This window comes from Aedes albopictus, chromosome 2 (assembly GCF_035046485.1).
Source record: "Aedes albopictus strain Foshan chromosome 2, AalbF5, whole genome shotgun sequence".
Classification (NCBI taxonomy): domain Eukaryota; kingdom Metazoa; phylum Arthropoda; class Insecta; order Diptera; family Culicidae; genus Aedes; species Aedes albopictus.
Window position 1 is genome coordinate 290,370,722 of NC_085137.1, and position 23,698 is coordinate 290,394,419.

Below are 23,698 nucleotides of genomic sequence, written 5' to 3' on the forward strand. Positions count from 1 at the left end.
CGGGAACAGCAAAAAAACAACTGCAAAAATAAACAACAGCCCCAAAGTCGCAGAGGAGAGTGTGAGTAAAAATAGAAAGGGAAGAAAATGAAGCGACTGAAATGCGCAGGGGAAAATATTTTTGTTTATGTTCGTTTTTTTGGGGATAGGAAAGATAAGCATTAAATCAGCCGTATATTGGGCCAAAACCTGCATTTAATTAGCACTTATGGCGCATATACGGCATATTAGCATTTAATGACCTTCTGTAAAGGCGCATATAATGCCCTGGGTTATGTGTCTCCGAAGGATTTTGGGCCGCTGAATCCAAATCCGGGCTTAGATTTGCTCCAACACGTCACAATTTTGAGCTATACCTCAATTTATAGGGCAAAATGTGCGATTTTGGGCTTTTTTGATTGCAAGCCATTAAGCATGGAAATATATTTTTTAGCAATCAAAAGGTTAATTGGTCAATTAACATCTAAATTAACGACTCATGCAAAATATTTCGTTTTACCTAATCAAATTGAATAGATTTACGATACAGTCCTTAGTTTGAGCCTTTGTGTATTTTTCTTGCCTGGGCAAACAAAACTTTTTTTTGGCTGATATTTAGGACTGTTCTGTATATTTTACAATGGTTTCTGGCGTTTTTTAAAGCGTATTACATTTTTTTTAAAATCATCGAAAAATTGATATTTTGGTTACCTATCAGATGTCATTGTTTCTTTTGTATTTAATCGCAACAATTAATGTATTTTATTTTTTTCTCCAATAATTATATTATAGTAAAAGAGTTTAAGGGATTTGAATACATACAAACTATTTTCCTAAAAGTTACACGGAAAATAAAGTTTTCCATGATAAAAAATAGTCATAAAATCTAAAAATGTTTTTGTTTTAAAAAATCGGTATGTCAAATAGGCTTCTAGGAAAAATATAAAATTAGAGGGATGTTAAAAAATGAAAATTAGCAAAATCAAAAACAAAAATTTACATAATCGAGAATTAAAAAGAATCCTCTTCCAAACGATATTTAGATCAAAATCAAAAATTTGGGTATTAGAGGGTTAAATACTATTCTTCTTAATTTTATCAGGAACAGAACAAAAAATCAAATGCCTGTTGTTGTGTTTCGGGAATTGCTATAGAGAATATTCCAGGGATTCATCCATTAGAAATATTTAAGGAATGCGTGGTGGCATTAATCTAGAAATTCTGGCTGCGATTCTTTCAAGAATTTCTGCTTCGTTTCTTGTGGGTATTCTTGTTGGTGTTTTTCCAAGAATTCAGCCGGAAGTTCTTTCAGTTTCCCTTATAAGTTTTTTTTTCAGACATTCCTACTGCGATTCCTGCTGTGATTCCTCCAGAAGTTTTTTTTGGGATTCTTTCAGAAGCTCCAGCTGGGATTCTTTAAGAAATTCTTGCTGGTATTCCTGCAGGACATTTCCAAAAATTTCTTCAACTCCTACAGCGATGCATGCTGGGGTTTCTCTATGGATTTATCCAGTAATTTCTCTAGGGACTATCCTAGGATTTTTTCAAGAAATCCTGCTGAGATTTCTCCATATATATCTGCTTTGATTATTCCAAGAATTTCTGCTGAAGCTCCTCCAAGAATTTTTCGGGAAATTTCTATAAGAGCCCTTTCAGATATTTCCCTCTAAGAATTGTTATATGTATTTCTTAACATGTTCTTCTATAAATGCCTCCTGGAAAATTCTCCCGGAATTCATGCTGGAATTCATCAACCCATTTCTGCTACAGGTATTTCCACAGTACATACCTACTTTTTTAAGGAATTCTTCCATGGTGTTCGGCAATGAACACAAGAAATTAGGCTTAGCACTGGACTGTATGGCACGGGGTATAGCACAGCAGAAGAGAACGGGATTTCGGATTGGGACGGAATAACACTTGTTAACCTTTACACTACACTACTTTATTCTCTCTACTTGCTATTTACACTTTTACACTTTGGGTAATATCACTTCGCGTTGTTCAAGCCACGCGAACGCTTATCACTTGATCACATTTGGATTACAACTGACTTGCGACCGCGAACGGGTCGCATATACCTATATACCCAAAATCCAACGTACCAGAACCACGTGGAAGGTTCTACGCGCGCGTAGAACCCACGCGACGTATATGGAACAAATCATCATCAGCACGCTACCTGCAGGGCGACGACGACGAGAGTCGATGATGATGATGATGGCTACGGCGGCGGCGCTCACGGCTGGCTCTCACGGCACTCACTCTCTCGCTGCTGGTCGCTGTTGTCCCGTCGGCTCGGGTGAGTGCGCGTGCTTCGTAACGATCTTCGATGACGGTTCCGATGCGATGGTTGGCCTTGGTTGCGCATATCAGTATGCTGGTGCCCACGTTGGGAGCGCATTTTCGCGAACACATGGTTTTCTCAATGAATTTTATCTGATATCCTAACAGAGATTTCATCGAAGATGGCAACAGTAATTCTTTCAATGATTTTTCAGGAATTGCTCCAAGAATGAAAAGCCATGGAAGATTAAGCTCTGGAAATTAAGTGGAAAGGCAGCGGAATCGTAACAAACGTATGACATACTTGTCAGTCAGATGTTGGTTCATTTTCATTCGTTGACAGCCAAACCTGGAAGTTATGATTTGTACTGCGGTACCCAGTTCCGCTTCCGCTGCCGTCAACTGGCTTCTGTAAACCACAATTGCTATAAACTAGGGGATGGCTGTGTTCCAGTAGGGATGTTATGACAAGAATACGAAGAAGAAGTAAAAGATTCTTTAGTTCTGCTGTAAAATGTAAAAATAAACATTTATTATGCCAAGGCACTGAATATTCACTTTAAAATCACATTTTTCCTATGCCCTTAACACCCACTCGATTTTTTTTAGGGAGCGTTCATAGATGACCTACCTTTTTAGGGGGAAGGGGGAGCGTGGGATTGTGGCTCGTCATACAATGTATTAGGTATGGGAAAATATGCTACGAGGGGGGAGTAAACATCAGTCAAAAAAATGCTACCTCATTGATGGACGCTCCCTTACCACAAAGCAGACCCTCCCTACTAGGCCGTCCCTTATTTTGCAAAAAATGGAAATGTTTTAAGTTCGTTAGTGGAAAATGATCGTTTTAGCTAAGAAATGATCGTGTCAAAATTTGAAGTCCGTATCTGAAAGCTAAGTGGTCCCTCAAGGAGCCTAAAGTTGTCAAAAATTGCATGGGACTGAAAAATATTAAATTTTTTTCGACGGAAAAAATACGCTATTCTACTAAAACCGATGATTTCAGGACACGAAAGGGTATAAAATGTGCTTAGAATTGCGATATCTCCACTCGTTTATGAGTTATTGACAAAAACAACCGAAAAATCAGCATTTTCAACCAATTTTTAGAACCCGAAGGAAACCTACCCTATTTTTGTTCAATAACTTTAAAAGAATTTCAGTGTTTATTTGAAACTTTAAAAGTGAGATAGTGGCAATTCTATATTTAATACAATTTTGGCATCGAAGAGACAAAGAGTTACAAATCAGTTGATTTGTATAAGATAGAATTTTTATTAATTTTCATCATATTTTGACTATTCTGCAACTTATTGCAACTTAGCAAGATATCTCATTGGGGGGATTTACTTAACAGTGTAAACTGATTAAACTGATTAAACGTTGCGATCACCAAGGCGATCTTTGATTATTTCATTCGCGAAATCATGAAACATTTCAAATAAGCAGAAAATCATGGCTTACGCAACAACGCAACAATTTAATCTGTTTAGTGAGTACCTGTTATTATAAAAAAGGTGTTTTTTTTTCAGAGAAAAAATATTAAATCACATAGAAACAATGAAAATATGGCAACACTGCCTTCAGAAAAAGACGCATAAAAATATACTGAAGAAATCTTCAGAACATCAGAAGCCATGAAAACGTTATCCAAAAACCCTAATTAATCCACCTAGCGGTGATGGTGCCTTTCTCGTGCCTTCGGAAACACATTTCAACACAACTCAAGTGACATGTTGATGAATATTGCACTTTCATATGTACTAAAACTCCATTAAGCAGCCGCCATATCGAATGTTGAACCGCCATCTTGGATATTCTGGTCGCCAGTTTTTGAACTCTGGACAAGTTCACCATACCAAATATACCCATATTGCATGGTTTTAGATCCTAATACTCCATTAAACAGCAGCCATCTTGAATGTTGAACCACCATTTTGGATTTTAGACCGACTTGGATATTCTGGTCGCCATTTTTGGAGTATATACTTCTTCCCCATATAAAATATACCCATAGTGCATGGTGTCAGGTCCTTAAACTCCATTAAACAATCGCTATCTTGAATTTGGAGCCATCATCTTGTATATTAGACCGCCATCTTGGATATTGTGGTCGCCATTTTTAAACTCCGGACATCTTCCTCATACCAAATATATCCATATTGCATGGTTTTAGAGCCTGAAACTCCATTAAACAGCCGCCATATTGAATTTGGAGCCGCCATCTTGAATATTAGGCTGCTATCTTCAATTTTGGACCGAAATAGTGAAATTTCTGGTCTTCAGTGTTCAATCCGCATAAAATTCGTAAACCATGCTAAAGGTTACAAAAATCGCCGCAGTTTGATGTGTCGTATGATACGTTGGTTCAGTTTTATATCGGCAGCTATATTATCGCTCAATTAAAAATTGGAAATTAGCAATAAACTTGATAAAAATCGCCTAATACTTTGTATGGGCGAAGCAATAAAAAATCAGGATTTTGCTAGATTACTAGAAGATTTATGGATATTTTTCAATAGTTTTTGGAGCAGATGATAAAAAGAAGGAACATCTCTCTGTTATCAAAGACTCTGATCGTTTTAATCATTATTTTCTGAGATATCGGCTATTGTTAGTTTTTGCCGTTTCAGTGCGCGTTAATATATTAGTCGTTTTTATATCCCTTTCGTGACTAACCAGCGGAATTGTGCTGTTGAGCGGTAACATGTTTGCATATTTTTTATCTGTTAGGACTTTGTTTTAAGTGATGTTAACTGTTACCATAATTCAACCATTACTTATACTTGTATGTGTGTAAACAAACTTTTGTTTACGTTGCCTGTGGGATTTACCACAACAAAGTAACCAAACAGTGGACGAAAACCGTAAAACATGAAAAGTTTTATCTGTCGCATATTTTTTTATTTCCGATTTATCTAGTCGGTAGGTAGTCAAAGCTAGAAATCGAAAAATCCGCCAATGGGAAGTGCCTTAAAAATGAGTGAACTTTTTTTGCGCACAGACACTCATACATACACACATACAGACATCATCTCAATTCGTCGATCTGGATTGATTAGTATATGTGACTTTACCCTCCAAGCCATCTATGGAAAATTGATTTTTTGAGTGAACATATAGCCTTTCAGTACACTTTGGTGTACGAGAAAGGCAAGACAATATTTTCGAGCTTATTTGCTTGAGAAAACTAAGATATTTAACTAAACCGAAAGATTGAAAGATTGATAGCAAATTCAATAAACTTTCGAATGAGGGTAAAAAAGCTGCGATAAGTTTGACCATTTTCAAGTTATAGCCAGTTCGAGGCAAGCAAAGTCAAAAACATGTAAAGTTCAATTACTACGTAACGGTTGAGATTTGACCATATGCGTACACATTTTTTTCACCATCACTCCTTAACTCCTTAAAAAGTTTGCATTCTCCCATCGGGACCCCCTGGGACCGGTTCCGGAACACTTCCAGTTCAGATATGGTCTGATAGTTTTTTTCCTGCTAACCGCTCACCATACGTTATCGACAATGCTGCGACACATCAAATGCATAGGTTTGGTTCTCTTTTGTATTTGACACTTTCCGTCGGGACATCCGGAACCGGTTCCGGAACACTACCGGTTCAGCTATGGTCTGAGACTATTTTTCTGCTTACCGTTCAACAGGTTATCGAAAATGCCGCGGTTTGATATGTCGCATGCATGAGTTTATTCTCTTTTATATTTGGCTGCTTCCGACGGGACATCCGGAACCGGTTCCAGAACACTACCGGTTCAGATATGATCTGATACTATTTTCCTGCTAACCGTTCATCAGGTTACCGAAAACGCCACGATTTGATGTGTCGCATGAATGAGTTATGTTCAATTTTATATTTGGCCACTTCCGGCGGGACACCCGGTTCCGGAACACTACCAGTTCAGATATGGTCTTATACTGCTTTCCTGCTAATAGTTCATCAGGTTATCGAAAATGCAGCTGTTAGAGGTGTCGCATGCATGGGTTAGGTTCTCTTTAATATTTGGCCACTTCCGGCGGGACGTCCGGAACCGGTTCCGGAACACTACCGGTTCAGATACGGTCTGAGACTATTTTCCTGGTTACCGTTCATTAGATGATCGAAAATGCCGTAGTTTGGTATGTCGCATGCGTGGGTTTGTTGCATTTTCATGTCTGGCCCCTCCCAGGGGTACCGATCCGGAACACCTAAACGGCAATAACTCCTGAACGGCTTGACCGACCCGAACCATTTTCAATAGGAAACAATGGGACTATATGACGCGTCGAATGAACCATCGGTCATTGAAATCGATTGAGGGTTACTGCCAAAAAGTGATGTGAGTTTTTTTGTACACACACATACACACATACGCACACACAAACACACACATACATACACACATACATCACCTCAATTCGCCGAGCTGAGTTGATTGGTATATGTGAATCGGCACTCCGGGCCTTCTATCAAAAAGTCATTTTTGGAGTGAACATATAGCCTTTCCAGTACACTTAGTGTACGAGAAAGGCAAAAAGATATGAAGAATTTAGTGATTTCGCAAGATTTAAAGGGGGTTGCTTACACTAAATTCATTATTTATCGCTTATTGCAAAAGATAGAGCAGCAGTGTCTTCAGCAATATTTTTCTGTATGATATTTTCTACAACTTTGCTCAAGACATCATATAGTTTTCTTGGTTTGTGAACAAAGTAGATTTTTCATTTAACTTTTGAGAAAATTAGTAAAATCAGAAGTTTTCGTCGTAAAATATGAAATAATTTTGCAGAACATCGCATTATATTATTTTCACACTCAAAAGCCTACGATCGTATTTTTCCCTATTTGGCATCTCTTAAGTCCGAGGATTTCCGTAACGTGGGTAGATCACCTTTTAATGGTGCGTTAAGGTGTAAGATCTACCATAACAAATTTTGATCTTGTAATTTTTTAGCTTTGTTAATTTAAATGCAAAAAAAATTCCAAGATCGCAATTTGTTCTACTTTTTTTTGAATTATGTTTTTGCCTTCGTCGTACACTAAGTGTACTGGAAAGGCTATATGTTCACTCCAAAAATGACTTATTGATAGAAGGCCCGGAGGGTCAAATCACATATACCAATCGACTCAGCTCGACGAATTGAGGTGATGTCTGTGTGTGTATGTGTGTATGTGTGTGTGCGTGTGTCTGTATGTGTGTGTACAAAAAAAACTCACATCACTTTTTGGTAATAAACCTCAACCGATTTTAATGACCGACGGTTCTTTCGACGCAGAATCTGGTCCCATTGTTTCCTATTGAAAATGGTTCGGATCGGTCCAGCCGTTCCGGAGTTATGGCCATTTAGGTGTTCCTGACCAGTACCCTTGGAAGGGGCCATACATAAAAATGTAACAAACACATACATGCGACACATCAAACTGCGGCATTTTCGATTACCTGATTAACAGTTAGCAAGAAAACAATCTCAGATCATATCTGAACCGGAAGTGTTCCGGAACCGGTTCCGGATGTCCCGGTGGAAGTGGCCAAATATAAAAGTGATCCAAAACTATGCATGCGACACATCAAACTGCGGCATTTTCGATAATCTGTTTAACAGTTAGCAAGAAAACAATTTCAGACCATATCTGAACCGGTAGTGTTCCGGAACCGGTTCCGGATGTCCCGCTGGAAGTGGCTTAATATAAAAGTGATCCAAAACTATGCATGCGACACATCAAACTGCGGCATTTTCGATTACCTGATTAACAGTTAGCAAGAAAACAATCTCAGACCATATCTGAACCGGTAGTGTTCCGGAATTGGTTCCGGATGTCCCACTGGAAGTAGCCAAATATAAAAGTGATCTAAAACTTAGCAAGCGACACATCAAACTGCGGCATTTTCTATAACTTGATGAACAGTTAGTAAGAAAACAATCTCAGATCATATCTGAACTGGTAGTGTTCCGGAAACGGTTCCTGGTGTCCCGCCGGAAGTAGCCAAATATAAAAAATCAAATTTATGCATGCAACATATCTAAGCTGGCCTTTTTCATAACCTAATGAAAGCTGACAAGAAAAGAGTCTCAGACCATATCTGAACCGGTATTGTTCCGGAACCGGTTTCGGATGTCCCGCTGGAAGTGGCCAAATATAAAAGTAAACCAAACCCATGCATGCGACATATCAAAACGCGGCTTTTATGATAATGAAAGATTGGCATAAAAAAATACTCAGACCATATCTGGACCGGTAGTGTTTCGGAACCGGTTCCGGGTGTCCCACCGGAAGTGGCCGTACATAAAAGTGAACAAAACTTATGCATGCGGCACATCAAATCACGACTTTTTCGACAACTTGATGACCGCTAATCAAGGAAGTAGGCTAGGACCACATTAGGGACTGACAGTAGTGCCGAAACTAGTTCCAAGTTTCCCTTCAAAAGCGGCTAAATAAAAACTTGAACCAAACCCATGCATGCTAAACAGCAAAGCGCGGCTTTTTTGATAGCTTGATAAACTTAGCAAGGAAAGAGACTCAAACCAAACCCATACATTGAGGTATCGTGGTTTTTTAGGTAACATGATGAACAGTTGCAAAAAAATAGACGCAAGCCATATCAGTGTGTTACGGAACCGATTCCGGGTGTCCCGCCAGAAATGGTCAAATGAAAAAGAGAACCAATACATGCGACATATCATTGACTTATTCAGTAACATGATAAACGGTTGGCCAGCAAATAATCACAGACCATATTTGGGAGAACCGGTAGTGTTCCAGAACTGGTGATTAGACGAGTAACCCGCCGGAAGTGGTAAAATATAGAGGGAAACCAAACCAGAGCAGCGTTTTTGATACTCTGATGAACGGTCAACAAGAAAATAGTCTCAGGCCACATCTAGAACTACTAATAGTATTTCGGGATCGGTTGCGGGTGTTCCTTTGGGAGTAGGGAATCGCGTCACTTAGGCGGTGGCTTCTATTTTCGTCTGTTTCCCGCAATAACTCAGTCAAATTTGAACCAATTGACGCAATTTTTAGAATGCAGTGAGATATGTATAGTATCTACCCGTGTACAACATTTCAAGTCAATTGGTTCAAAAATGAGTTATAGTGGAAAACAGACGAATATAGAAGCCACCGCTCAAGTGGCGCGATACCCTAATTAAATAGAAGAGAACCAAAATCATGCATGCGACACATAAAATCGTGGCTTTTTCAAAAATTTGTCGAACGGTTAGCAAGAAAATAGCCTCAGATCACATTAATATTCGGCTTTTTAGGTAACCCGATGAACAGTTGACAAGAACATAGTCTCAGACCATGTTTGAGACCGGAATCGGTCCCGCCGGAAGTGCTCAAACGTAAAATTGAACAAAACCCATGCAAGCTGCACATCAAATATCGGAATTATAAAAGTGAACAAAATAAACGTCAAAGTAATACATACACGTTGGGTAAGATTATAAGTGAAGAAACGGTGAAAGTCTTTATATATGCAAGAGAACAAAATCGTGACCAAAGCGATCTCATCAAATCATACCATTTCAGATTCCTGCGGTGTAAATATATAGTAGGTTGGATCAACGTTTTATGGAAAAATTATAATTTGATCGCATCAACACCGAATAAAGTTTTTTTTAATCTTCAAACTTCGTTTGCTTCTAAAATTACAGCTCACAATTTGGGTGCGGCTGGTTGAGCCCTCACTCTTCTCATAGCGATTGAAATTTGAATGGAAAATTTCCATGTTCTGCATTTTTCTCGGAAGGAGATCAAATTTCACAAGGATCGTGTTACCAATGATAATGCATAAAATATAGCCTAAAGTGTGCTAAAAAAAACTTTGTCGAAGATCACAAAGTGATCTGTGATTGTAAATTAACCTTCTTTATGCATTAGCTGACGCTCACGCCGCTGCCGTAGTGAATATGATGGGGTCATAATGATCCCAATGCATTTTGCAACTCTGTTTTGCTTTTGAACATAACATCGAAATATGTATCACCAATAAGTTTCCCAAATCGATGGTGGCTTTGTTAAAATTGTTGCTATTCTATATAAAGGACTCAGGATCATTTTTGCTAACGTCGACGGAAAGATCATGAGTATTTATTCGACGAGAAAGGCACTATCACCACTAGGTGGATTAATCTGGGTTTTTATTGCTAATAAACCAATTGTTTCAGGAGGATTCAGGTATTTTTTGTCTATGTCTAGAGAGATTTATCTCCAAAAATTATGTAACTGTTGTGAGCCTATCACCATTTAATACTATTTTCTATTTCAGATGTACAAGCGGGCAACCCTGCGGTCGGGACTACGAATTATCCTTCTTATTTTTTGAAGGGTCAAGATCGCCATATCATTCGGTGGCGGGTAGACCACGTTGTTCGCGTCGTTTTTCTTCGAGCCGAGTGTCGTAATGTTGCCTTTTTTTCGGATCGTCAACTTTTTTACTCGTTTTACGCGACCTTTTTTTCTTTTTCTTTTATTTAACGCGATTTTTAGATATTTTTTTTCTTTTCTTTTATTTTGTTATTTCTCGAGTAACCATTTTTTTTCTTCGCGTTTTAAACATTTAGGTATTGCAAAGCTCCGATGACCCTGGAGGGATCGGTTCTGCTTGTGCCCCGCACTGAGCCGGAACATACTTATTTATACAATAAATAGAAAAAAAATATCTTTTGATTTGATTTGATTTTATATTTTGACAAATGATATGTTTTTTTCTGGTTTTCGCATTTTTTTTAATGTAAATTGAGTTTTTTTTCTCGGATCGCCAATTTTTTTTCACGCGTTTCGAACATTTATTGTAATGTTCCGATGACCCTGGAGGGATCGGTTCTGCTTGGGCCTCTCACTGAGCAGAAACATAATTATTTAAACAATAAATAAAAAAAAATCTCTTTTGTTTGCCGGCTTTCAAAAGATTAAATTTTAACCAAGAAAACAATCAATGCCGAGGGTCCTTCGCCAGCTTTTCAGGCGAATCCTTGACCTACATATAACATCTCACAACCACCCACTCCGTAGTACTTATGGGAGTGTCACTAAGTCGGAGGCCTCTTAAATGAGTGCTACATCAACATTTCCTTCCCCTATCCCAAGTTACGGTAAAGATGGGCGTGGCCGGGAATAATGACATTTGTGCTTTTGGTATGCTTGCATAGGATTGGAGCAAAGTTAACTCTCCGGCCTTGTTCCGAAAAGCAATCCGAGCAAGATTAGCAAAAGGTACATGAATGTTGTTAGTATCCAATCTACGAATTATACCGTAACTACGCTAACGCTATTTGGCCTCTCTTAAGTCCGAGGCTGCTTAGGGACCATTCAAAACCTGCGTAGACTTCTGGCTTCTGGACAAAGTCTACGCCGTAAGCAAGGAGGGAGGAAGCCGGATCGGACAAGACCAAACATAAGTTTATGAATAAAAAGAAAATCGCGTTGAGTCGAAGTCGAGTCAAGTACAAGACACTGAAGACGACCTTACAGTTGAGGTCGAAATACGTATCTGTCAAAGGATGCAAATTCTTAGTGGAATTCAAAGGAACAGTACTTAACGCGATTTTCTTTTTATTTACAGATATTCCCCTAACAAGCCCAGGTTAATCATCATCATAAGTTTATGTTTATTATGGATTTGACATAATTCGGGCGTTAATGGGTTAATAAGAAATATTATGCCAAATAGATACATGCTCTCAGAGATGTCAACAGCTTCGAACAACTAAACCATCGGTCCCAAACCCGATAGATCCCTCCTCGTTGTCTACAAAAATGAAAAAAAAAAAAGAAAACGACTCAGACTTGATTAATATGCACAAGGGAACGCGATTCAAGGTGAATGCTGAATTCGAAGCAAATTGGGTTTCAAAACAATCGGGTGCGATTAGCGGTCTGTCTAGTGTGTGAACTACGCACGGAGCTAATGGCATGTATTTGCGTTATGTAGTTGCAACGAGTTAATGTATTTAATCAGTGCGAATAAATCAGTTAAATTGCATATGACTTGTAATTCTCACTGGGGTTTGCTTCTTCGAAACTGGAAATTTAAAACAACTAATATTGATATGGTATCGATCCCACGTAACTCAATTCTATCGCACAATCTCTTGCATATGTGGGAATTTGATAACGAAGTGCTGCTGCCCGTCGCCTATGAGAGAGTGCGGTTTGCCCGATGCAATCGTTCTGCTGTGCCTTACGACTCGGTCCAGCGCCAGTCAGCCTGCCAGCCAGCGCGCGGTCGCTTGAAACAAGTTCTCAGTTTTATTTGGTGGTCGATCGGCGCGCACGAGATTTTGATCGAGCTGCGGTGGCGCTCGAAGTTAATCATTATGATACCATTCGTAATCTGCTTGATCAGGCTGCTAATTGCAACAATTAGCAGCGAATTGGGAAGTTTGGTGGTTCGGTATTGGCCCGGCATTGAGCGCCCGGTAGTGCAAGTGCGACAAGGAAGAGTTAAAGGTGTTACGTCGAGGTTACCGAATGGAAAACCATACAATTATTTCAAAGGAATTCCATATGCAAAACCGCCGGTTGGGGAGTTACGCTTCAGACCGCCAGTGCCGTTGGAGAGTTTCGGCGTTCCAGTATTGAAGTGCTTGGTTGATAAAAATGACTTCATTCAGCCTCACGTGCTGTTCAAGCAATTAATCACCGGCAGTGAGGATGCTCTGTATTTGAATGTATATACGCCTGCAACTGCGAAGGAGGAAAAAATTCCAGTCATGGTTTACATCCACGGCGGCGGCCTTCAGCATGGCACGGCTAGCAGCTTCGTGTATGATCCCCAGTACCTGGTGATGCAAGGCGTAATTGTCGTTACTATGTTTTACCGTCTGGGTCCCTTTGGCTTTCTGTCTTTGCCGAGCGCTGGCGTTCATGGAAACTTTGGATTGAAAGATCAAGTGCGTTCGTTGTGACAATTTACTCGCGAGGGTACACCGGTTTAACAGACGAAACTTTTTATTTTCCAGCGTCAAGCCCTCATCTGGGTCCAAGAGAATATTGACCGGTTTGGAGGAGATCCCCAGAATGTGACGCTGTTCGGTGAAAGTGCCGGAAGCTGGTCAACCTATGTACATTATCTGTCGCCCAGCTCGAGGTAAATAGGAATCAAGTGCAACAACGGACAAGAAAGAAGTAAAGACGGATTAATTATTTTTAGAAAATATTTCCATCGTGCCATATGTCAGAGCGGTGATACTTGCACTGAATCCAATCTCCAGATTGATCCAGAAAACAAGGCGCGGAAGTTGGCTTATTTGCTGGGATATAGAGGAAGTTCAGATCAGGAAGTGATCGGTAAGTTGTACATGTTCAGTTCTGCTGGTTATTGTTCGGGTTTCAATTGTTGTGTGTGGTTTACTTTGCGTGTTGCTTCTGAACATTTTTTTTCTGTTGCATAAATGTTTCGAATGTAATGTTATCTTCAAAAGCGATATTCTCAGAGAGTTTCAAAATGTACCATTTCTGTGGCTTACTTTTGTTTTTGGTTTTACAAAAAAAAAGATAGCTAATTCCACCTTCAGTTTAGTGTTTTTGAACGTTGTTTTGAGAGTTGACGTTCTATGCTTTATTGTGACTAGTTATCGCATCGTTCGTGATAATAGCGCTGTAGTCCCTAACTAAGTGTGTAGCTCGTTGTTTCTGAACACATGAATGAAGTTGATCACCAACCAATATGGTGATAAGACAACCGTATCTGTCACTGAATTCAATTTTAAGTGTATTTCCGTTCATTTGTAACATAGAGCTACAACTGTGTTTATAAAGATAGCAGTGAAAGCCAATCTTAATACAACATAGTCAAATTTGACCCTCTGTATCTTTGTTCTCTTATGACCGATTTAGACAAAAATTTGACAGTGAACTACAAATATGGCTAATTTTGTTACTGCAAAAATTTGATTTTTTCGGAGCAGCTGTAAAAAAAAAGTAAAACATTATGTGAATATGCTCAAAAAATAGCTGTATACTCAATCCTGTTTTTACACGACTTTTTTACACGATTTAAGTTTGCACGACTTTTTTAGGCGATGTTCTCGGAGTTATGCGACTTTTTTACGGAGGGCGGAGGGCAAATCGCGTAAAAAAATTTTCTTTGGGTTTTTTTTTGCACGATTTCTCGAAATTACGCGAACTTTTTTTACTCGATCTTTTTTTTTGCGCGGACGCATCCATCGCGTAAAAACAGAATTTAGTGTATTTGTTTTTATTCTCTTTTGATCATTTTGTTGTTGTTGTTTCATTTTTATTATTTCTTTCTTTAAATTCCAATTTGTAACCTCAACGGATGTTGTCCAAATATCGAGCGAAATTATTTTTTCCTTATTCATGGTAGACCATAAACTCAGTTTGTTCACACTGCTATTTTGAACAATTTCATAAAGTGTTTAACTTTTTTGGCAGCTGCTGCGAAAAAAAAATCACCACTTTTTTGTTGTAAAACCCCTGAACCGTCACACTTTACTAAACTTCCCATAGGGCAGTGCATGAAATTATCTCCTTCTCTTTCACTCTTACAGAAATTTTGTAAACAACAAGGCCACGAAACGTCAAAATCCCATACAAAATCAAAACAGTGCAGTGCCCTATACCCCGTCCAATCACAATGTAATTGGTGGTCCTTCCGAAATAGGTGGTGCGCAAAATTTACTAATGGTTTCCTACTGCTCCTATATTTTTGACAAGAGTCCATATTGCCACAACTGAAAAGCTGCATGCAAAAAAGAAAAGACTTTTGGCCGATGGAGCAATAATTTTGAATGTGTTCCACTCCAATTAATTATAATTTCAAAACAAGTTTGATATTTAAAAAGAGAATATTTTCAAAGATTTTCAATCAGTTATTTTGAGCTTTTTACAGAATTCGGTCGGGAGAGGCATCAAACTTTTGCAATGAACTTTAAAAAGCTTGCGAATTATGGCTGGCATTGCAATTTTAAAAACAAACATTTCAGCATAACCTCAGAGTAGGCTCAATGTACCAGTTATGGCTATACTGCCGTAATTCTGCAAAGGGGCTGTCCATTAATTACGTAAGGGAAATTTTACGATTTTTCGACACCCCCACCCCCCCTTGTAAGATTTTTTGTATGAGAACCCAAATATTTTTGTATGGAGCGTAAGATTTCTCAAACCCCCCCTCCCTCCATAAACCCTTACGTAATTAATGGACAGCCCCAAAGTGACGTAAGCGACATTGAGAGTTTTGGCCCATTTTTTTGGTTATTATCCATAAAACTCTTGCTCATCTTCTAAGTTTCTTTCCACAGATGATAGATTACGACTAGATCTTGCATTCTAATACAGCAGGAATACCATAGTGTTATTTTTACACCAGATATTAAATATAATATACCACAAAATATCGAAATTTTCAATGTCGCTTACGTCACTTTGCAGAATTACGGCAGTATAGTGACTTAAATTCGCCATAGTCGAATTTCAACCCTTAATGATGAAAATCAATAAGAAAATTTTTGTGAACAACAGATATTGCGCGCAAACCCCAAAATTTTATTCCCACCTTTGGGTTTCCGCGCCGAAGACCCAGCGCCAGATTCGGCGACAAAGAAAACTGACAGCAGTCGCCGGACAGTTGGCAATCCTGATATTTGACGGCGGCTGCCCGGTAGTCATGGGAGTGGATTGTTGTCACGCAAATAGATCTTTTCGCTGAAATTGCATGTGTATTGAGTTATTGTTGACAGATTTTCTGCAGTGTTAGTATGAAATTCAGCGATTTTCTGTATCGCGTAAGCCTTCGCTGGAAGAAAACGTCATGTTGTTCAGCGAAGCAAGGAAAATTTTCAGTGAAAAAAGCAATAACGTTCACAAAAGATGATTGCAATCATTCAAACTTCACAATTTGCTCAAATTATATTGAATAAATAATTTTGCTTAATTTTTCGGCTTCCTTGCACCCTATTTCGCCATAGTGTACCAGTTATGGCTAATCCCATAAGGAATGCATGCAAATAGTGCAGAGTGGAACCCAAATTAACAAATCTCGCGTTCAGTATCATACGGGCGTATCTACAATGATCGATATCTCTTCATCGATTTTCTCTTCCGATCATTCTGGGAAATACGGCCAATATTCGGATGACCTCTCGGTGTGTTCCGATTGAGGACGACTAGGACTAGCATCTCAAACAACAAAAATAACCGCTAATAATTTGCCTGCCAAAATATTAACTAAAGAGAAAATCAATGAAGAGAAATCGATCATTGTAGATACGCCCGAATGATACTAAGCGCGAGAAATGTGCCCATAACTGATACATGGCTCCTATCAATGGCACACGTCGTAATAAATAATAATAATGGTTTTTGACCCGTTTCTATATTTTTCCTGTAAAGTATGAAAACTAAACAATCATTTGACATATCGATGATATTCGACGGTCTTCCTATTTTTATTGAAATACATTTTCTTAGGTAGTGCGACAGCTGGTACAGTCACCCTAATTCTACTCATTTTCAAAACTTACGTTGGTGGGGGCAATAAAACATCTGCGTCCAATAAACTGAACAAAAGTTCAGCTTATTGAAAGCAGTGGCTCAACTTTTTCTAACGGAAGGAAAAAAAAATGAACAAAAGGTTAAATATCTTGTGTTTTAGAAATCATTTAAGCATTAATTTTGGCAAATTCTGGGATAACACAAAAAATAAGAATCTTCGTTTATGTGGAGCGGACCTGGTGTGATGGTTAGAACACTTGACTATTACGCCGAGGACCTGGGATCGAATCCCACTCCCGACAAACTCGCAAAATGTGAGTTCTTCCTTCGGAAGGGAAGTACAGCGTGGGTCCCGAGATGAACTAGCCTAGGGCTAAAAATCTCGTTAATACAGACGTTTACAATATCGACACGAACTCCAAAGTTCTTCTAGAATTTGCAAAAACTTAAAAATTTCATAAGAATTTGAAAAACAAAATGTTCTGTGTTGTGAAGGAGGTTTTGAAATGCAGGTTTTGAAAGTTCTTAAAAATTCTTAAAATAGGGAATCTGAAAACAAGTCGCTATAACACAGGCATTTGGATTGGTCAATAATGTAGTAAATAAAATACTATTGCAATCTGGTGAAGTTATTATTATTAGTACGATATTTATTCGCAAAAGGAAGTTCGCGTCATTTTTACCGGATCTGACCCAGTAACCCATTGCAATAACTCCAGATAGCAGGACAATAAAAAAAAACCAATAAGTTTCCTAAAACTAGACATCTCAACGATTTGAATGATGTGTTAAAGTGAAATAAATCGGTTGAACATTGTCAAAATGGTGACCATTTGTTTTTTTTTTCTGTTAGACGGATACGGGTTAAACAAATAAATTACATAATTTCGGGTTTCATCGTTAAACGATTTATTATCATATCACCTTCAATTAATGCTTAAAGAACGCTAAGTTGAAGAGGGGCTGGCCAAGTTCTAGTGGTAACGTAGAGTAGGGTGGCCCACACTTATATGAAAAACAAAAATTTCGAAAAATGTCAAGTCCTACCTACCGAATCAGTTGTTTTGTACTCTCAGAAGCTACGTTCAATATTCCCGAGCAGAGGAGAACATCAAAATAATAACTACCAAATCACATAACCTGTTTTTATATCTTGTTTTGTTATTATTTAATTATCAAGGCATTGATTTTCCATAACAAATTTTGTTGGACAATCTCATTTTGTTAAAATCAAGTTTTTGATATACATTCACTCAATAACATTTCAATAACATGTTTTGATGAAGTATAAGTTTTGTTATTGTTGTACTATTGATCAACTTATCAATAATAGCACAACAATATCAAGTTTTGAAATCAAAGCAACAATTCGATAATAATGATCTGCCCTTTTGTTTTGTTCCATTTTTGTACTCAGTTAGGAAGGAAATTGCTGAATGAATCATCTGAAAATTCCATAAATAATATTCGGAAAAACACTTGGAAGTTCTGGAGAAACCCTTCGATACCCAGGAGAAGTCTTCAAAAGAACTCCTGGCGCAATCTTCCTAGAAATTTCAAAAGTAATTCTTCTGAGCAATTATTAGAATTCTTGGCCAAATCTTTTGAAAACTTCACGAGAATTCCTCAAAAAAAAAAACTCCTGGTGAAATTCTCAAAGAAATTTTCAGAGAAATTTTAAGATTAAATTCGGGACAAATAATCACGGGAAATTCTGAAGAAATCCTTGAAGGAATTCTGTTCATAATTCTGGAAGAATTTCTAGTGGAGTCTTTGAAAATCTGTGAATGATTCCGTAGAAGAACTCTCGGATAAATTTCTGGAAGAATTTTCTTTTACCTTTTCTTAGAATGAATTTAAAACTGAATATAGTATTTTTCGATCATTCAAAGTATTGTTAATCATGTTATTGGTGGGTTTGTGAGATAATGGGAATAATTTTATATAATACGTATCATAATTTACTATCAATAACTAATTAATATGAAAATTTGTTATTAAAATATTTTCCAATTTCACTGTTATAAAGTTGTAATTGAAACTAACAAAACAAGTTATTAAAATGGTTTTCCAAGAACATTTTTTTGTTATGATATTTGTTATTTTGCCGCTTATGACAGACAAGTTTACAACATAATATGTTATGTTAATAACTTATAAATAATAGATTCTATTATTCAGTTATTTTACCCAAATAACACAGCTCCTTATGCTGTTGTTATTCCCTTCTGCTCGGGTTTGAGCAAAACGATTAAGCCTAAGGGGGCGCTCAACAAGCTTGAAGTTTGTATGGGAAAACTTGGCCAAATGTATGCAAAATTCTTCAGTTTTCGAATTTTGCGATAGGTAGCGCTGTAAGTGTTCAATCATCAAACCCTTTGGTATTATTGTAGGTGACTTTATGCCAAACAACTTTGTCGAAGACCGTAAAAGGATCCCAGGTCTGTGAAAAAAGTTATATCCTAGGTAAAGTGAGGCAACACATTATTGCTGTTTTTCCAGTAAAGGAATAATATCAAAAATGAAATCTCAATAGGTACTTCGCCTCACTTTGCCTTGAGTATAACTTTTTACACAGACGTTGGATCACTTTGCGTTTTTCAACAAAGTTCGCCCCCTTAGGCTTAATCGATTTTGCTCAAACTTTGAACGTTGCTTCTGGGAGTCCAAAACAACTGATTCAGGAGGTAAGAAGAAAAAGAAGAACAAGAAGAAGAATCCGTTAAATGAGTTAAAAAATGCTATAAACTAGTGTTTCAGTAGGAATTGAAGTACCTCCAGGCTGGAGGCATTCTTTGTTGTTTGTTGTCAAGTGTTGGTTATGGACACTATTTTCATACAAATTTTCTTCCGAAATAATTGTTTTGGTGAAACGAAATAGTTAAACTGGAAGCTCTTCCTCCTTTCTAAATTTTAAAGCATTTTGCCAAATAATTGAAACACGCTTTTATAAGAAAAACGGTTCATTTAAAGATTTACGTTAGATCTCTGTTTTCATAGTAGGGTAACGAAAGCTATTATCGGCAGGTTTGTTCTCTTCATCATAGGAGGTTTTTGTGGATCAAATTGCCTAAAATTTGGGCACATAATTCGGTTTGGTTGGGAAAGATTTGAGGCCAACTCTGAGATCAACAGGTTTCAAAAAATCCCCAAGGACGAAGGGAATAAAACTGCCGAAAATACATAAGTTCCCCTATATGACCAGGAAAGACAAACAAATATACATTTAGTGATCAATTGCTTTAGAATTGTGCGTTCACCGACAGAGCTGAGAAGGGCTTCTCACGAGTTTCGAATTCCATCTTGATTTGCATAAAATACCTGCTATTTCTAACAGCTCCTCGAAATGATTATTTTACATTTTGTTGTCAATTGCACTCGACTTAATCCGGCTTTTTCAAGAAGCAGCCAGAAGTAATCCTTGACAGAACTAATCAATTAAATGGAACCCTCTTCGGTGTAGCTAGATACGATGCGTACAAGTTTAAAATTTTCAAAAAAAAAATAATAGTCTGCATTGGCATTAACCGGGTGGCGCATGGCGATGATTTAGAGCAAAATTTCCAAAATTATCTGTTATTGTTGATAGTAATTTAGTTTTTTTGGTTGCTGAATTACTGTTGCAATTGCATTTGAAATGGGTTTTGACCATGTCATTTGAGATATCGTTAAAGCGACAAATTTTGATATTGTTTACGGTTTTCTTACCTTCTTCGGCTCGCCCACGCTTGATTGTCTCGTCTACATGAGAGTTTCACTTCCTTCAGTAGAACCGAATATTTAGCTCCAAAACTTTGCGGCTTTGGCTCTTCGTATTTTTGCTCGTTCAATCGTGATTTTTCGCTGGTAACTACGCAATTTTTGGCTTGTGTGAATGCTCAGACATTTCATTTATTCATTTATTTAGTTCAACATCAAATTCATGATAACACTGAATCAACAATTTGCCGCCATAACACTCGATTTGCAGCTGCAGCTCTCCAACGTCGGTCACGCCCAACGCTCGCCAGATAACGCTCCACCTGGTCCGCCCATCGTGCCTCCACGCCTTCTTGTACCAACCGGATGGTTAGCAAACACCAACTTTCAGGGTTGTTGTCCGGCATTCTTGCAACATGCCCTGCCCACCGTATCCGTTCAGCTTTAGCCACTTTCAGGATGTTGGGTTCACCGTAAAGTGCAGCGAGCTCGTGGTTCATCCTTCTCCGCCACACACCGTTCTCCTGCACGCCACCGAAGATCGTCCTTAGCACGCGTCGCTCGAAAACTCCGAGTGCTTGCAGGTTCTCCTCGAGCATCGTCCATGGCTCGTGTCCGTAGAGAACCACCGGTCTTATTAGCGTCTTGTATATGGTACATTTGGTGCGGGTGAATCTTTTTTGACCGCAGTTTCTTCTGGACCCCGTAGTAGGCACGACTTCCACTGATGATGCGCCTTCGTATTTCACGGCTCACGTTATTGTCAGCTGTTAGCAAGGAACCGAGGTAGACGAATTCTTCTACCACCTCGAAAGTATCCCCGTCTATCGTAACATTGCAGCCAAGGCTTGTCCTGTCTCGCTCAGTCCCACCTATCAGCATGTACTTTGTCTTAGCCGCATTCACCACCAGTCCGACCTTTGCTGCATCACGTGTCAGGCGGGTGTATAGTTCTGCCACCGTTCCAAATGTTCTAGCAATAATATCCATGTCATCCGCAAAACAGACAAATTGGCCGGATTTCGTGAAGATCGTACCCCGGCTTTTGAGCCAGGCTCGTCGCATAACACCTTCCAGGGCGATGTTGAATAGTAGGCAGGAAAGTCCATCACCTTGTCGTAGTCCCCGTCGAGATTCGAATGAACTGGATAGTTCACCCGAAATCCTTACGCTGTTCTGCACACCGTCCATCGTTGCTCTTATCAGTCTGGTAAGCTTCCCGGGAAAGCTGTTCTCGTCCATGATTTTCCACAGCTCTGTGAATGCACAGACATACATAGGATAAAAAAAATAAAAGTACCTTAAAACAAGGTAACATTATTTCGGCTTGGCTATTGAAAAATATATCATTCATAAGATTTTGTAAGATTTGGAATTGATGTGTTCTAAAATGTTATATTCATATTATTTTTCTTTCAGATGTTCTCAGGAAAGCCCCTGCTAGTTTGTTAACCAAATATCAAACATTGTGTAATAGCGAGCAGGAAAGATCATTCCCATTGAGATTTCCGTTCAGGCCTGTGGTAGAACATTCATGCAGTGAGGATGCCGTCCTAACCCAGACACCAGAGAAGCTACTAAAATCGGTAGACACCATTCGAATGCCTTTGATCAGTGGATATACAAGCAATGAAGGAATCCTAGGATTGACACGGAACAAACATCGATTGAAGAAGTATAACGAGAATCCGAAGTGGCTGGTCCCGGAGCTGATGGGCCATCCAGCTGGTTTGAACAGGACTGTAGTGGGGGATCAAATCAAGCAGTTTTACTTTGGAAACAAACCGATTGGACTCGAAACAAGCAACCAAGTTACCGATTTATTTTCGGACCACACTTTTGTTACCACATCAAATTTGAGTGCTGAATGGTTGGCCAAGTATCAACCCAACGCTGAACAGTACCATTATGTGTTTTCGTACTGCGGAAGATTCAACTTTGCCAAAGCGTTATACGGTGGTACTGCTCTACAAGGAGCGTCTCACGGCGACGATTGCTTATATTTATTCAACGCGGCGTTTCTACCAAAGCTACCAGCAAACTGTGAGGAACAACAAGTCAGGCAACAAATCGTACGGCTGTGGACTAATTTTGCAAAGTACGGGAATCCTACGCCTGATGGAGACAATCTGGGTTTTAGATGGAAGCCAGTCAAGAAAGTTCATCCCAGTTCAGCATCTTTTGATTTAGATTGTTTGGATATCACTTCAGTGCCCAGAATGATACAGAATCCGTTTCAGGAGCGTAAAGAGTTTTGGAGGGGAATGATCAAAAAGTATACAAATTATTTGTAGAATATTTGTGGGTACGTGTGGAAGACGGTCGTTGTAACCATATCATGACATAAGGGGCTAAGTGGGCTTGCAGATTATTTAGCAGTAACACTTACAGGAAATACTTAGGAAAATTATGGAAAGCTTATAAGTATAAGTTTAGCACTTTAAAACATTTCATGGCGATGATCAGCTAAAAATGTACTCTTACAAAAATTAGTGCGAACTTATTGGTTCTAGTCATTCTCCATTCAAGACAGTTTGTTATGACGTGTGAAATCCATCACTATTGTTAAAATTATGTACATATATCATGGTAAGTTCGTTCAAAGTTTTAGTTTGTTTCAGAGTATCTGTACGCACATATCTCAATACGAGATTGAGAAAAGTTGGCTGTGAGCACATGAAAATCCCTTGAGCTTGAGACTCGCGATGTTGGTGCACATCACATTAGCATTGCGAGTCTCAATGAGACATCTCAATGAGACAAGCTCCCAGTACGGCTTGTTATTACCCGATACCGGTTTGATACACTCCTGAATCCATCACTAGGATGACATTTACAGATGATGTTTAGCTTTTCGAGGGAGTTTTGGGTCATACGTACGCTGGGGGTATATGGAATGCAGCCAGAGGTTGGTTTACGACGGTAAAGGTGATAAGAGGAACAATTCTGGTAGTGGCTACTTTCCAAGTGACGTGAGAATATCCAAAATATTTTGGGAGAGTGCGTAAGTGTCAAATAAATGTACTGTTGGTGCTCGTTTGGTCGTGTGATTCCAATAATTAATGATTTTCTTGGCGTGTTCTATCCGAAATCAATCGATGATAAATTAGCTCAAATGAGCGGAAACGGATGCTTCAACAAAGGCTCATTCTTTTCTCACATTACAAATACCGTCACCGGTGTGGGAAGTGGAGCCCGTAGCGACTAGGAGCGAGAATAGTTTTGAGGTGTCCTCTGTGACTATGACGTTTTGTGAGGATATGAATCCATTAGCGCCAC

At 38.7% G+C, this 23,698-nt stretch overlaps 1 protein-coding gene across 1 annotated transcript; it reads left to right on the plus strand.

Moving 5' to 3' along the window:
- Positions 1–12,401: 12,401 nt before the first annotated feature.
- Positions 12,402–23,031, plus strand: LOC109411169 (juvenile hormone esterase). Its single transcript, XM_019684646.3, has 4 exons — positions 12,402–13,158; positions 13,228–13,355; positions 13,419–13,555; positions 21,839–23,031. Exons 1-4 carry the CDS (start codon positions 12,583–12,585, stop codon positions 22,711–22,713), a joined length of 1,716 nt encoding a protein of 571 aa, XP_019540191.3. The 5' UTR covers positions 12,402–12,582; the 3' UTR covers positions 22,714–23,031.
- Positions 23,032–23,698: the final 667 nt, after the last annotated feature.

Excerpts from the sequence above, each read along its gene's own strand:
- LOC109411169 (XM_019684646.3), top strand. The coding sequence starts at position 12,583 with ATGATACCATTCGTAATCTGCTTGATCAGGCTGCTAATTGCAACAATT. Across the intron at positions 13,356-13,418 it reads TATCTGTCGCCCAGCTCGAG|AAAATATTTCCATCGTGCCA; the intron begins GTAAATAGGAAT and ends AATTATTTTTAG. Across the intron at positions 13,556-21,838 it reads TTCAGATCAGGAAGTGATCG|ATGTTCTCAGGAAAGCCCCT; the intron begins GTAAGTTGTACA and ends TTTTTCTTTCAG.